Here is a 13944-nt window from a genome sequence, read left to right on the forward strand (position 1 = left end):
TATCAATGAGTTCTATTTTTTCCCCTAAATCTTTGAGTTAAAAATGTATTTCTCTCATCAGCCAGCAGGTGGCAATATCTTATCAGTATGATACAGTTGCTGAGAATTTATTGTCCTTTTCCTTTTCAAAGCATTGAAATGTTTTGATACAGGATCAGACCCTGACACCAGACTGACTAAAAGTTTAACTCTGCTCAGCACTGCCATGCCAAGCTCACAACCACCCCCACAGAATTCATACATAAAGCCAAACCACACAGCACCAATCCTTAACTCCTGGTAAACATTTACCTCCTCATTGGTACTTTGTTTGCTATTTTCTGTATCAGAAATATATCCTTTATTGTAGAAGCATCTGCTGTCTGGCATGGGAATAAAACACTAATGAAAGTGGGATCCCAGATCACCTGCAGTAGTTACACTGCAACTGAAATTAACATTTAAAAAGAGAAGAGCTAAACTTTTCAATGTCTTTAGTCAGAAATTATTCCATCTTTGTTTAAGAACTGTTTAATGAAAAACATGGGTTTTATGTTACCCACATAATTTTCTTTAGCATGTGTTTACAAAGCATGATGAATTAGCTGCAACTGGCTGTGCAATGTTACCTCTGGGAACTACTTAATTTTATTAGCGGAAATTCCTCATTAAAATAGATTAGAGCCTGTACTTGATTTTTACTTAAAACTCTTTAACATGTTACCCTACACATTTAAATCATATTATTTATCCTTGAACTGTAATTGTGAAGAAACACCTCCTGTGTTACAGACCTGTCAGCTCTGGAGCTTTAGAAGAAGGTGAAACTGTGCCAGGGGAAGATTTTATCAGTTCTGTGAGGGCTAAACTAGGATTAGCACATCACTCATGGTGACCTAACTGCACTGATTATGCATCCGCTTCTTAATCTGGTCACTGTGCCGAGATCAGACAATGACCTGCAACAAGGGGATGGATTTGTAAACTGTGTGCTAATACAATGTTTAACAATGAATGCATCAGGGAAACCGCTGGGATACTCATCTGTGCCGATGGCTAATGGAAGGAGATAAGTACTTATAAAGTAGTATATTTAGCACACATGGAAAGAGATTACTAAGAGTTATATTGAACTGAATATTGAATGTTTTCGAATCTGTTTGAGAGATGCAAAAATGTAAAAAAAAAAAACATAAAAAAACCAATTGTCCTGTTGACCATGCAGCTTTCTTTATTTTCAATCCTTCTGTGTCCCTCCACCATCAGTAAGAGGGGGCCCTGCTGGCCTATGGGACTCCCCAGGGTGGGATGCAGGGATAAGTGATTTATGGCACTATTATAAATCCCTTTAATCTCCAATTTAGGTCATTTATTGATGTTCAGACCTTCACTAATACTAATGTGGAGGAGGAGGGAGACCCAGAGTCTGACATGGAGTTAATGGGTTATTTGTACATGTACACCATAACCTTTAGTTCTTAGCATGCTTTGAATGGATTTTTTAATATTTAATGCTCACTGATGATGATTAATAAACGAAAATAGACAATGCACTCTAAAGGGTCATTTACACTCTGCTATACTCGTTTTCTGTTATGTAATGTCTTTGTACAATTATTAAGTTAAGAGTTTACATTAAAAACAAATGTGTTCCTGCATTACAAAGCACTAATCTCCTTGTTTTTTTTCCCACAACTACTGGTTGTGACCAAATTTCTTAAAAGAATATTACATTAGAATATGCCAGCTATTAAGTATATGGCTAATTTTCACAACATGTATAGAGTAAAATTTTACAAATCACATGTAAAGCCTGTGTTCATCTGTTAAACTGTACATTTTATGTGTTGTGGCCAGGCCTCTCAAACAGCTATATGAACACTAAATTGCTTTATTGATTTATGTTTCACTGCCAGAAAACATGAATCAATACTCATCTGCAGCACGTGCAAGAACAAAACCATTTCTATCATCAGTCCTGTGCTGGACGCTGTCGCTGGTCTTACCTTTGCTGCACTGATCTGCTCTTTCCTAAACCGCTCCAAAGGCATGATCAACACATCATTGGCATTATCGATCTACAGAGGAGCACACACACAAACACACTCAAACTTATTCTCAAAGACTAGTTCATGTACATACAGAATTTTAATCAGGGGTTTCCACATTTACCAGCTGGCAAACTAAAACTAAAAACATTTTAGAGGTTGAACAAGGTCAGAGAGACATGATTCTTACAGGGGGCAAAAGCTGTGAATAAGCTGACAATCCCAGGATCTTTAATTAGTAACATCCAATATCATATCCAGAATAGTTTTTTAATTCACTCACCATCCGTGTTCTTTCATCCTCAAGATTTTGTAGGACGGCTGCAAACTCCTGAAGTGACTTGGCTGAGGATGTTGGTGAAGAGGAGGAAAACAGATGAAGAGACAATGAAGAAGACCGAGAAGAAGACTTGTTATTTTAAATAATCATGACATTCAACACACCAGTACAGGCCAACAGAATAAAGTTGGCTTGACGTGTTAAGGATTAAGGTGCTTCGCTTCCTCTCCTGGACGTCTTAGGATTTTCTCTAAACTCATGACACAGCAGAGTATTTCACTGGAAGCAAAACCACAATCTGTTTCTATGATGTTTTCACTGCTCAGAGCTTGTTTCCCTGTTTGCTGGCAAGTAAAGCACAGCTACAATGTTTGGGTCAGAGTTTCCACTTCAGTTGCCTCTGCCTGACCAACATTTCAGGCACACACACACAAACACACATACTTTTGTTCCTCTGACACAGTTTGCTTTATGGACACATGCAATATGCTTGATGATGTGAAAACTCATTTTTATATCAACTTCAGCTTTGATTGTCCTCAACATAAAGTTATAGGATTTTTTTTAAGTCAAACAAGTTTGATCTGACTGTGAAAGAAGAACTGTTAAATCAACGAATCAAATCAATCACAATTGATAGGAGTTAATGACTGCATCATAGAGAACATCAGTTTTGACCTGATTATGAATCGCCTTAAAACAACAGTGATGTGGCGCAGCCCAGCTGTGCGTCAAGCTGTTCAGGAAAGATAGCTGGGTATAGTTAAACAAGAGTGGTGGGTGGGTCAGAACAGTGAATAATGGACAGACAGCAGCTCCAGAGGGTGTGGTGACTGCACACCCTCTCACACAGCAGGATGTTTGGACAGGAACAGTCCAGATGACTACATGAAATCAATGGTTATATATATTTATTTTTAAACAAACTCAGCCTAATATTACACAGTCTTCCACAGTTTAATATGTCAGGGTTGGTTCCTTTGAAACATCTCTTTCAGGAGAGGTTGTTATTGCAGAAAATAAGGAAATGCATGCCATGTCAACGATTATTTCATTGTCCTTTTTTTTTTGACTGAGTGGAAACCGCGACTGTAAATAGAACTCTTGATCTTGTGATTTGCACAACAGATGCTCCTGATGCCATGAGAAAAAGAGCTTCGTTGTTTTAATATTCTAAAAAAGACCTCAGGCAGATGAAGGTAAAGAGCAATGGAGAAGAGTTTTGCACACTTTGGCAGAAGCGGTACCCTAAATTGACTGAATGCTGGTCTCAATATACAAAAGCTTCAAACTGACTGAAACTGTGCCGCATCACATACTAAATAATCTAAATAGATTATCTTTTCTCCAAACTCAAAAATGCTAACACAACAGGATTTGAAGATAATGGTGATCCAAACACTTTGTGGTACTCTGGAAAATTCTTTTGAGATTGTTCATAATTAAAAGCATGCTCAGGCTTGCCTATCAGATCTCTTCTGTTGTTTAAATTTTAAATGAGTACCAACTTCTGCCATCAAATGCAAGATTTACTTCCCAAATTCAGACATATTAAGCGTACTTCACCAGGTCTGTAGTTTTATGTGGTTGTAACAATATGGAAGCATGTTTGGAATATGTGTATTTACTGTGTATGCTCTTGAACAAAGTTGGTCTTAAGGATACAAAGTGAATTTGAGTGCAAGTGCATTTCACTTCAAGGTAATCCAATTGCAGTCTATATTAGTTCACTTCATTATAAACAGTATTTCTATAATGCCAATTCATTTTTAAAAGTTACCTAGCTAAGGAAACCAACAAATTGCATCAAATCTTTTCCTCTATTCAGTCCCCTTTCATGACACATGCCTGTGGCTACATGGGCCATATGGATGAATGGGATACGGTCACCACATTTTTTATAATTCAGCTATAAGTGGAGTTGAGATTTTGACAGCAGACATTAATAATGGCCACCTGCAGCTTGCTAATATTAGCCTGACAGGCTACACTGTTCACTGATGTGAAGAAACTGTTCTAATCTGGTTTTTGAGGCATTACGGAGAACTGAGACTTCCTATTTCAGGCTAATCTGGTTTAAACATCTACCAAATGAAGTTGTACATTGACCATTTTCTCCAAACATGACTCTGAGGCCTTGCGTTGGATTTTTGTAATCTCAAAACCATGACATCTATTATAATAAAATATAGTAAAAATTCCAAATCAGAAATCAAGTAATATGTTTAAATAAATAAATAAATACCCCTTTAACATCAAAGATAATAAAACAGCACATGTTCTTACTATCTGCAGCCAACTAAGCATAAACTCAATGCTGTAAAGGATTTTAATGTTACTAGTTATATATCTCTTAATATGCAAAAAAAAAAAAAAAGTCAGGGAACGGAAAGATATTGATAAAAAAAGATAATAAAAAAAAAAGACATTTAGAACAGGGACATCATTTGTAAAACTGAAAAACAAGCTGGCCTTAAAAGAAATGCTGAAACAACTGTTCTATTTCAGCAGCTTTAGATGGTACAGTATTGTCTGGAGTCTATTTAAAGATGTTTCTATTCTGGTACAAAGGATTTCATATCAGCACACTCACCTATGCATATCTCATCGTCCGTCTCAGCGTCTCCAATACACTGGAATTTGAAATCATTGAGAGAGTCAGCAAACTTTCTCTTGGCTGTTGACAGACCTGAGAGAATAGAGAGATAAGAAAAATAAGCTGTCAGGCTTACTGATGTTTTTATTCTACCTTACCAGAAAGGACTCTAAAGAAATGGCATTTTCTTTTTATAATGATCCAAAAACATATAATAATTCAACTTCCAGCTCTAAGGACTCACAGAAGGTGTCACATGCTAGCTTTAAACTTTGGTTACCTGATGCAAAAATGTGTAATAGACCCATATACAAGAATAACACTCTGTCCAGCTTACACTTTCTTATGCAGTTACTAAGAGTGAGTGAAAGGCGGATACATTAAGTGGGTCCCCTGTGGCGTTATTAATGGCAGCTGACAGCTCTTGTGTATCCACACAAGTGTGTTTCTGCTGAAAAGTGCAAAAAGGAAAAAAGAAAAAAAGTTCCATTAAACTTAAGTCACATTAGCGGAGTGAGGCCGTGAAGAGCCTTGGATGTTTGGATGCCTTTCAAATAATACATGAGACGCTAAGAGTTCCTGGGAGACTAATATGCTCGTCAACTTTGGCTTCCTTTACATTAAAACCCATAGCGGTGTAGCATTTTCTGCAACATTTCTTGTTGCTGGGCTGGCTGAGGTCAGCCACATGTACGGGATCACAGTGAAAGAGGGGAAGAATAAAGAGAAAGGTACAAGAAAAGACAAACTACTCATACATTTCTGTGGAACCACATGTGGTGAGGCAAATCACATCAGCCAGCTTCTTGCATGCTATCCTGACAAAATGAATCAGAGTTTAAGTAAGTTTACAATAATGATCATAATATATCAGTTCTTTGGGGTTATTATCTGTTCGTCATCTTCCATGGTCAAAGAACAGAGAAATGCCTCCAAAGAATAACAGTATGATGTGGTCAAACCCAGAGGGTAGTCCCACTTTTCAAAAGGCAGGAGGACAGAATCTACACAAAGATATAAATCCAAGTACAGTGTCCATTCAGGTAGCATTTTCTAAAATATAGATAGAAATTCCAATGAAAACCAAACAAGGCTGCAAAGAAATTGACAAAAGGGAGGGGACAGATCAAGAGAGGCAGGAGTCAGTGAAAGGACAGTGAGGGTAGAGAGAGAAGACAGACAGAGAGTAATTGGCCATGTTCATGTAAATACCACAGTTCCACCATGGAGGATCTGAGCAGCTTGCCAGTTAGAGAAATTAAACCCAGGCCTTGCTGCTCCTGTATGTGCTGCCAGAAAAACACACATGCTGCTGGCACTCACATACATCACTTTCCCTCTTGTCCCCGGCTCAGAAAGCATTGTAGGATGTCAATGAGCGGCGAGTCAGAGTGGCTCTTTATTGTCAAAAGTACAACCAAAATGAGACCACACTCAACTGTATTGGATAAGCTGAGGTTTTACACTGTCATTCAGTGTCTGATGAAGAAAAACAATCAGTCTTTTAATACTCTGTTCAATCAAAAATACTATTTTCCTGAATTTACAGTAATTTACTAATTTCAGATCTGCTTCAATACGATGTCTGGTTAGATATTACAGCTTCAATTAGAATAAAACAGACAATAAATCTGACTATAGTCTTTTGGGAAGGACTAGCTTATAATTAGCAAGTTATATATAGGATCATATGTCCTTCTTATTATCCTCCCTTAAAATTTTAGTATGTTTTGACACGGTGCTTATATTAAGTCATTAGTTATGTCACCTTCTACATAAAGGAGCTTTAATTATGCTGAAAAGCAATAAAAAATATTCAGTCTTATGTAAATCACATGGATTGCTCTAGAAAATATTCAAATTTTTGCGTGTATTAAAGCAAATACCTAAAAAGTGGCACTGACGTTGTAACCCACATGTTTCCAAATAAGGGTTTTGTGGTGGTGTGTTAGCACTGTTGCTTCTCAGCAAAAAAGTTCCTGGTTCAAGCCTTTCTATGTGGAGTTTGCATGTTCTCCACATGTATCCATAAGTTCTCCGTGGGTACTAAGGTTTTCTCTCACAATCCAAAAACGTTATATTAATTGGTGTTTCGAAACTCTGCCTAGGAGCGGGTTTGAGCATGAGTGGTTGTTCTTTCTCTGTGTTGGCCCTATAATGGCATAGTTACCTATTCAGGGTGTACCATGCCTCTGGTCTGAAAGCAGCTGAGATAGGTTCCATCTCCCCTGCAGACCTTGCTTGGATTAAGTAGATATAGAAAATGAATGGACAGATGGATGCTTCAATGATCAGTCCACAATAAATATTTAGCATTTAAGAAATATTTTGCATATTTTTTTAAAGGCGCAATATAACATTTTAATGATCAAATGCTATCGTTTCAAGCTTAAATGCAGTCTTTTTGAAACATACATATTGCCATAGGAGGCTGCAATGCCAACAGCTCTTGCAGTGCAGCAGCTTTTGATACCTGTTTTCTGTCTGGCATTTTTTGCTTATCTTTTATTTGTTCTGTTTAAAACACACATAAGATGCACTGTTTTCAGCACGGGTGGCCTCTGAGGGAATCAAAGCCAGCCCTGGCAGCAGTGAAGTCACGCTGTGTGTCCACTGTTCAACACGAAACTCTCTTTCCACACACTCACCCTCACTCTTATTGCTTTCTTATTCTTGGTCTTCCCTTCCATCTTTTCTGTATGTTACCTATTCTCCTTCCTGCTACCGACAGTTCCTCTCAGCACTTATGAAGAGGAACGCATGTCTAATTTCTTTTCTCCTCTCCAGAAATAATCTCTGTGCTGTCCTCATAAACATCTAAACTAACCACATACCAAAGAGTAAGAAAAGAGAAGAATTTTTTTTAATGCAGCTGCCAATGTTTCATCAGTAGTCGAAGGCCCAGCACAAACCTAAATTTATAGATACAACATACATACAAGTTATGACTTTGTACCGATTTAGCTTGCACACCACCGAGATGATTCACGCAAGTATCGTTACTAAAAAAGAAACACCTTTTTATTTTAAAGTCACTCATTTCATTTTTAAAAACACTATTTAAAACCAGAAATTCATGACAAATGCGCAACAGTGATGTGTTTAGTTAGCAGTTCTATAGGAAAGTAATTACTTCTGTTGTGATCCACTGTTCGACATCACATACGATCCGTGGTTCATTATTATTGTTGTTGATGAAAAGAGGGCCCTTCAGAAAAAGTTTGGGGATCACTGCTATAGATAAACATTTTACAATGTGTTTTTAAATTTGCACTGTCATAAAAAGTCCTCTTTAAGACCAGCATCCAGCAACCAGCAACTCTCCTGGGAGTCTTTTTAAATTATTTTTATTTTAACATGGCACAGTATTAAAGTTATGGTTTATATAATTCCATTGTGACTCGCTGCATTTTATACATACATTGTACAATATGTTCAATATTAAATTAAATAATATTTAGGTAAATATTGGCAGTACTGACACCTTTGGAAACAAATGCTCACATATTTTAGATCCGTGTGCACACCCATATACACACTAGCTCACTAGCTCACACTTAGCTCACTCAAACCATGTTTGAATCAAAACCACATCATAAGTAGGCCTGTCACGATAACAAATTTAGCTGTACGATAAATTTTCTCAGAAATTATCGGGATAAACGATAATATTGCGCAAAGCGCTAATGTGTCATTTTGAGACCATTCTCAACTAATATAATGACATATGCCATAATAATGCAAGTACACATTTTCAAAGATCAATAAACTAAATAAATAAAAGCGCCTTTTCACATACGCCGGGACGCCGGCCCAAAAGTAATGCGGCCCACTGGGAATCCTCCCAAACCTCTCGATTAGCCGGCATTGCTCTTAATGTGTATTTTGTCAAATACGCTAGTATATAGGCTGACTCTATTTGCGTAATGTGCCTGCGGATTACAGGGGTTATTACGGTAGACCAGGAAGTGGGGCTTTGTACTGACGTCGTAAGCTAGAATGTGTGTGTTCTGCTTACATGTGGGGAGCAGCGAAATGATAAAAGAGGAGGTGCTTGCATCTATTATTTCTCCATTCGACTTATTTACATATTTCAGCATGAGAATCGGAGGTTTAGCGCAAGAGCGTGAGAAGCCACTTAAATACGCAAGTCTCACGGCCATTGCGTGTTGGCAGCCCTGCAAAACAAATGCGGCTTACCGGCTCGTGCTGCAACATGCTGCTGTCAAGTATGACACCAGAGAGATCACTCCGCAAGAAACCAGAGCGTTTAGTCGAAATACTCCATAGTGAAACCTATTGTCATACACAGTCTATGGTAAAGGGGGGACTAATAAAAATTATCGCGGCCGGCAAACTTATTGTGCTCTTATTTTCTTATCGTTCAATTAATTGACTTATTGCTTATCGCGACAGGCCTAATCATAAGCCAAAAATATTTTATAGTGTCTTGTCAATACAAATGACTTACAATGAAACGTAGAAAAAGCACAATGTCCAGAGAGGCTGTCACGTAAGAAAAGGTCTGCTTGCAAATGTAGCAAGCAGCAATGCCTTACCATCTGTGGTATCTGCTTAAATGGAATAGTTCACAAGTTCAAGTTAAAAAGATTGTTACCCAATGGTAATGATGAACAAACCCAATATACACCAAAAGAAGAAAGGGTTAGGGCTGCTGTCAAAGGGTCACATAGCAAACTGACACCTGGGTTACAACATTTATAGCTGTTTGCGTTTAAGTTGTAAATCATCCCACACTATCCAGTGAAAGTTCAGATTAAGATATTTCATTTTTATAGATTTTGTTTCTTTTTATTTCTTACTGACTAAGTGTTGGGAGTTTTTAAAAAATGGACAAAGAAATAAAAAGAATTGAATTACTTGTTTTGTTGTCTCTGCAGCATTCCATCATTTGCATTGCTGTGTATGCCTTTTGTTTATATGATAACAATCAACAAATGAATGTGAAATATTTTGAATATGTCATCGGATTTGCAGCTAAAACAAAAATGTAGCGTTGTGGGGGTGTATCTGAAGAAGCATGCATAGATGATGCTCTTTTGTCACTGTGATTTAGTATTATTTTGTGTGTGTATGTGTGCCTCTGATGAATGCTGGAAGGATAGCAGAGAAATCTAAAAATAGATGACCCTACTGACACTGGCCTTACTGTCCTCTTCCCATCTTCTCTCACACTTACAATACCAGATTCCTGTCATACTTCTGTCTTTCAGTTCCTTCTCTGCTCATGACACCAACCAAGTCCCACAAATAAAAAATACCATGTATTCACAGGGCATAAACATAGAAGTTTGAGACCCTACAATGTACAAGCACAAGAGGACAAAGCATCTCATAAGTTTACATCACTTCAGTTGCTTAATCCCATTACTTCCACGATTATAATTAATGCATCACTCATTGTCAAAACAACTGTGTCATCAGCAGTGTTAGAACAGTTCATCCTGGTGCTTGACTCAAGTTGGACTGGCTCCAGTCTTCATTCTGAACAGTAGAAGTCAGTACTGACAATATTATGCTGCTACTGTGCAAGAAGGGCTCAAAATGCAAGTAAATCACATACACAAACATAGTTACATTGTTTCAACTTCCCTGTCTTACTTTTAAGCGGTTTTAAAAGTTTACTGTTGCCATAGTACCTTCTTGTGTTTTGATGGGCAGTACAGATATATAGAGAATTGATCTCCTTGCACAGTGTTCCCCGCATTTCATCTTATTTTTTAAACAAACCAGATAAAAATTAGAAAAGGCACTGCATGCTGAAAAAGTACTTGTCTGAAAAAATTTCCACCTTTGTTTGTTTTTTTTGTTTTTTTTTATTTGCTTTCACACTGTAACCAAACCGCTTGGACAACGTCACACAATTTTAAGAACTGCTCACAAGGGGGCGATATTCCCCAAAACAACCACTAACCAACAAGAAAGAAGAAGAAAATCCAGCTCACTGACTGGCAAAGAATGAAAACTGTTTGTGCAAGTAAACAACAGAGCAACACGAAATTTTTTCTTTTTTTTTTGGTTTCTGTTTTAACTTTGGTGTTATGTTGTTTTTACCAGAATACGGCTAGTATGAGGCAACAGGAGAGGCAGCGAGTTATGTCACTTCCTCGTTTGGTTCACTTGATGGTCCATTTGCTTTCACACTGCAAGCGAACTGCACCAGAATTCCTTTGCAAGCAAACCAAGACCTGCAGTTTTCAAGTTTACTTCTTTGGTCCGCAACAGAGTACAAACCAGTGGGAATGTGCTCTTAGTCTGTGGGGAAAATTTTTAAGCTTTAATTTTTTGGTTTAGAATTTGTGTTTTAAGAAACAAAAGCTTTCTGAAACCTAATGGTTGATGACTTGTCACTAAAAGCTGCAGAACCTCAAAAAAGAAATTGTTTTAAAGAAGTCTTACCTATCATAGCAAGAAAAGTGATGAGAGGAATCATGTCAACCCTAACCAGTGTCGTCACATGTTCACTACAGTGTCTAATAATGACATTTGACAAAACTGTGACCAGTCTACTGCTGGAATGTGCCTTTTTAGTAAAAGTAAAAAAAAAATGAAAAGGAGGGGGGGGGGGGGGGGGGGGGCACAGGGAAACACTCAAACATAGCACTGTAAGCTACACAAAAGGCATCTGTAATTAACCACAACCATGCAGCAGCACAACAGTGTCTATGTGTGTTAACTCAAACACACACATACACACTCAAAAGAATGGGCCTGTGTGATATCAACAGGATATCCAGCAGTAGCTTGAACTCTGCAGCACTTTGTTCCATACGCATGTGAATAGAAACCCTATTTACCAAGTGGGACAAGCGCACATACACACACCATGCACACATGCGCACTATTCATTGCAGAAACAAAGACAGATTTCAGTCTCCTCATCTTATTCTTTATGTGATCCAGCAGCCAAGCAAAGACTGGAATCCACAGACACAATTATATTGTAAAGAATTGTCAAGTTCACACCATTTCATTCAATTTATAAACATTCTGATTCGGTTTACCTCATATCAGCAAATCCTGCAAAAATGATAAATGTGTGGATCTACAGAATAGCCTGAACAGATCCTTTAGTTTTTAAACTTATTTGTGACATTCAAGAAATCTAATCTACAATTCATAAACACACACAAAAACATTCACTGTTGAAATAAACTGCTTAACAATATAAGATTGGATCAGGTTTTCTGACCACTGATGTTGTGAAAATACATTTTTGAGTTTTACATCAAATAGTTTTTAGAAAAATGTCCTATTTTCCATTTTAACAGAGACTAAAACTGAAGGGTGACAAAATATTAATATGGTAAGACTTCTGCCAAATCCCTCCACATCTGACAGCCAACAAAACTCCCTTGGCTAACTATGCTTGTTTTCTTGCATGGCAAGCTCTAAGACTTTGAATAACTTGTATTATTGGTGTTGTGGGGACATAAATCTGTTTATACAGTAACACTGCCAGGCCATGTCTCCCATTTGGGGACAAAAAGTCTGTCTCCAATACCATTACTCATTGCTGTTTGGGTGAATACTTAGAATAAAGTTAAAGTTAGGTTGAGTTAAAGTTATTATGTTTGGGTTTAGGTATGCATGTAAGTAGGTTCAATTATCTAAAGTGACAGAAACAACATTTTGAAAGCAAGGGGCAAAGACAATGTAACTGAAAAGACATAATGTAACAGAAAGACAATACTTGGTTTTGGCATTACATCTGCCAAGTGTCATCTCAAATTTTAAAAGAAAAAAGTGCACGTCATCAAATGTTGAATATAAACTTTAGTGCATGGGCAGGTTTTTCCGAAAGGTCAGTCTGACATTTGATGAAGAGGAAACATTAATATCATGGCAACAACAAGCCACAAAAAGCAAGGAAAGTGTGCAAGATTGAAAAAGCTAGGAAGTGGAGATTTTTTTTCCTGATGCCATGGCGAGTGCAGGTTAAAGGAAAGCAAAGGGTCAGAGACCACCTTTTGTCTGTTCATTATGCCATGTCAGCATTATGGGAGGCTAACTGTATGAGTGCTCACTGATGCACACTTATAATGGCTCATCGTTCTACTCTTGCCAACAGTTGAGCATATATTGACCATTAAGCAGATCCTGTTACATACTAACATTTTAGAGCTATCAGTTTCCTGTAATACCATCCAGCAACACAGCTGGAAAAAAAGGGAAAAAAATGCTCACAGCTGTCCAGTAATATTAAATCCATCACCTCTATGGAGGTTATGGCTATATATACCTTGTCATATAGTCCCACTGGGATGTGTAAAATGGGTTAATATTTAGAGGTTAAAAGTGGATTAATAATGACACTGGATAACAACTAAGCCATCGTAGTCACTTTTAATTTCAAGTGGGTTTAAAAAAAACCATAAATGCACACACACACACACACATATATATATATATATATATATATATATATATATATATATATATATACATATATATATATATATATATATATATATATATTATTAGAGTGTACATTCTAACAGTGCATAAGGAAAAAATTTTACTTTTATGTTTGGTTATAAAAAAAAAATAATCAAATGCAAGAATGAATAAGTTTTAGCTAGATGGAACAAAAACAAGGTCACTTCAGACAGTGAGAGACAGTGTCAGAGGTTGGCAGAGAGATGGGGAGAACGAGAGGGAAAATGGCTCAGAGTTGCATTTTATCTCTTCACCTTCCAGGGGCTGAATTGGCTGCCTGAGCAGTAAATTTGTCATCAGCAAAAGTAGCAGCCAAAATGCTGCCAAGATGTACAAAACAACTGCCAGGTTGTGGCTCTTTACATTAACATCCATGCACAGGAAACATATAGAAAAAAGACATGCAGGCACACATTCTCAAGCTAAATAAGAATTATGTCTTGAAGGGACATTGTGTAGGAATTACTTTCATCTAACTTTGGAATCGTGTTTCGCTTTCTGACGTTTAGTGCATTCTAGTGCCTCACTTTCTCAAACACGTATTGCAACAATGCTGGCAGTCGTGTCTCCAAAAGCCTCGA

General features: G+C 37.4%; 1 protein-coding gene across 1 annotated transcript in view; it reads right to left on the reverse strand.

Annotated features, from left to right (window-relative positions):
- Nucleotides 1–13944, reverse strand: part of LOC121654443 (rho GTPase-activating protein 26-like) — an 87446-nt gene that overhangs the window by 37556 nt on the left and 35946 nt on the right. The window contains exons 3-5 of the mRNA XM_042008587.1: nt 4901–4996; nt 2311–2372; nt 1986–2057 (exon numbers count right to left, since the gene is read on the reverse strand). Of these exons, the coding sequence (XP_041864521.1) occupies nt 1986–2057; nt 2311–2372; nt 4901–4996 (230 nt within the window). The remainder of the gene's footprint in view (nt 1–1985; nt 2058–2310; nt 2373–4900; nt 4997–13944) is intronic.

Source organism: Melanotaenia boesemani, chromosome 15 (assembly GCF_017639745.1).
Source record: "Melanotaenia boesemani isolate fMelBoe1 chromosome 15, fMelBoe1.pri, whole genome shotgun sequence".
In the NCBI taxonomy this organism is placed as follows: domain Eukaryota; kingdom Metazoa; phylum Chordata; class Actinopteri; order Atheriniformes; family Melanotaeniidae; genus Melanotaenia; species Melanotaenia boesemani.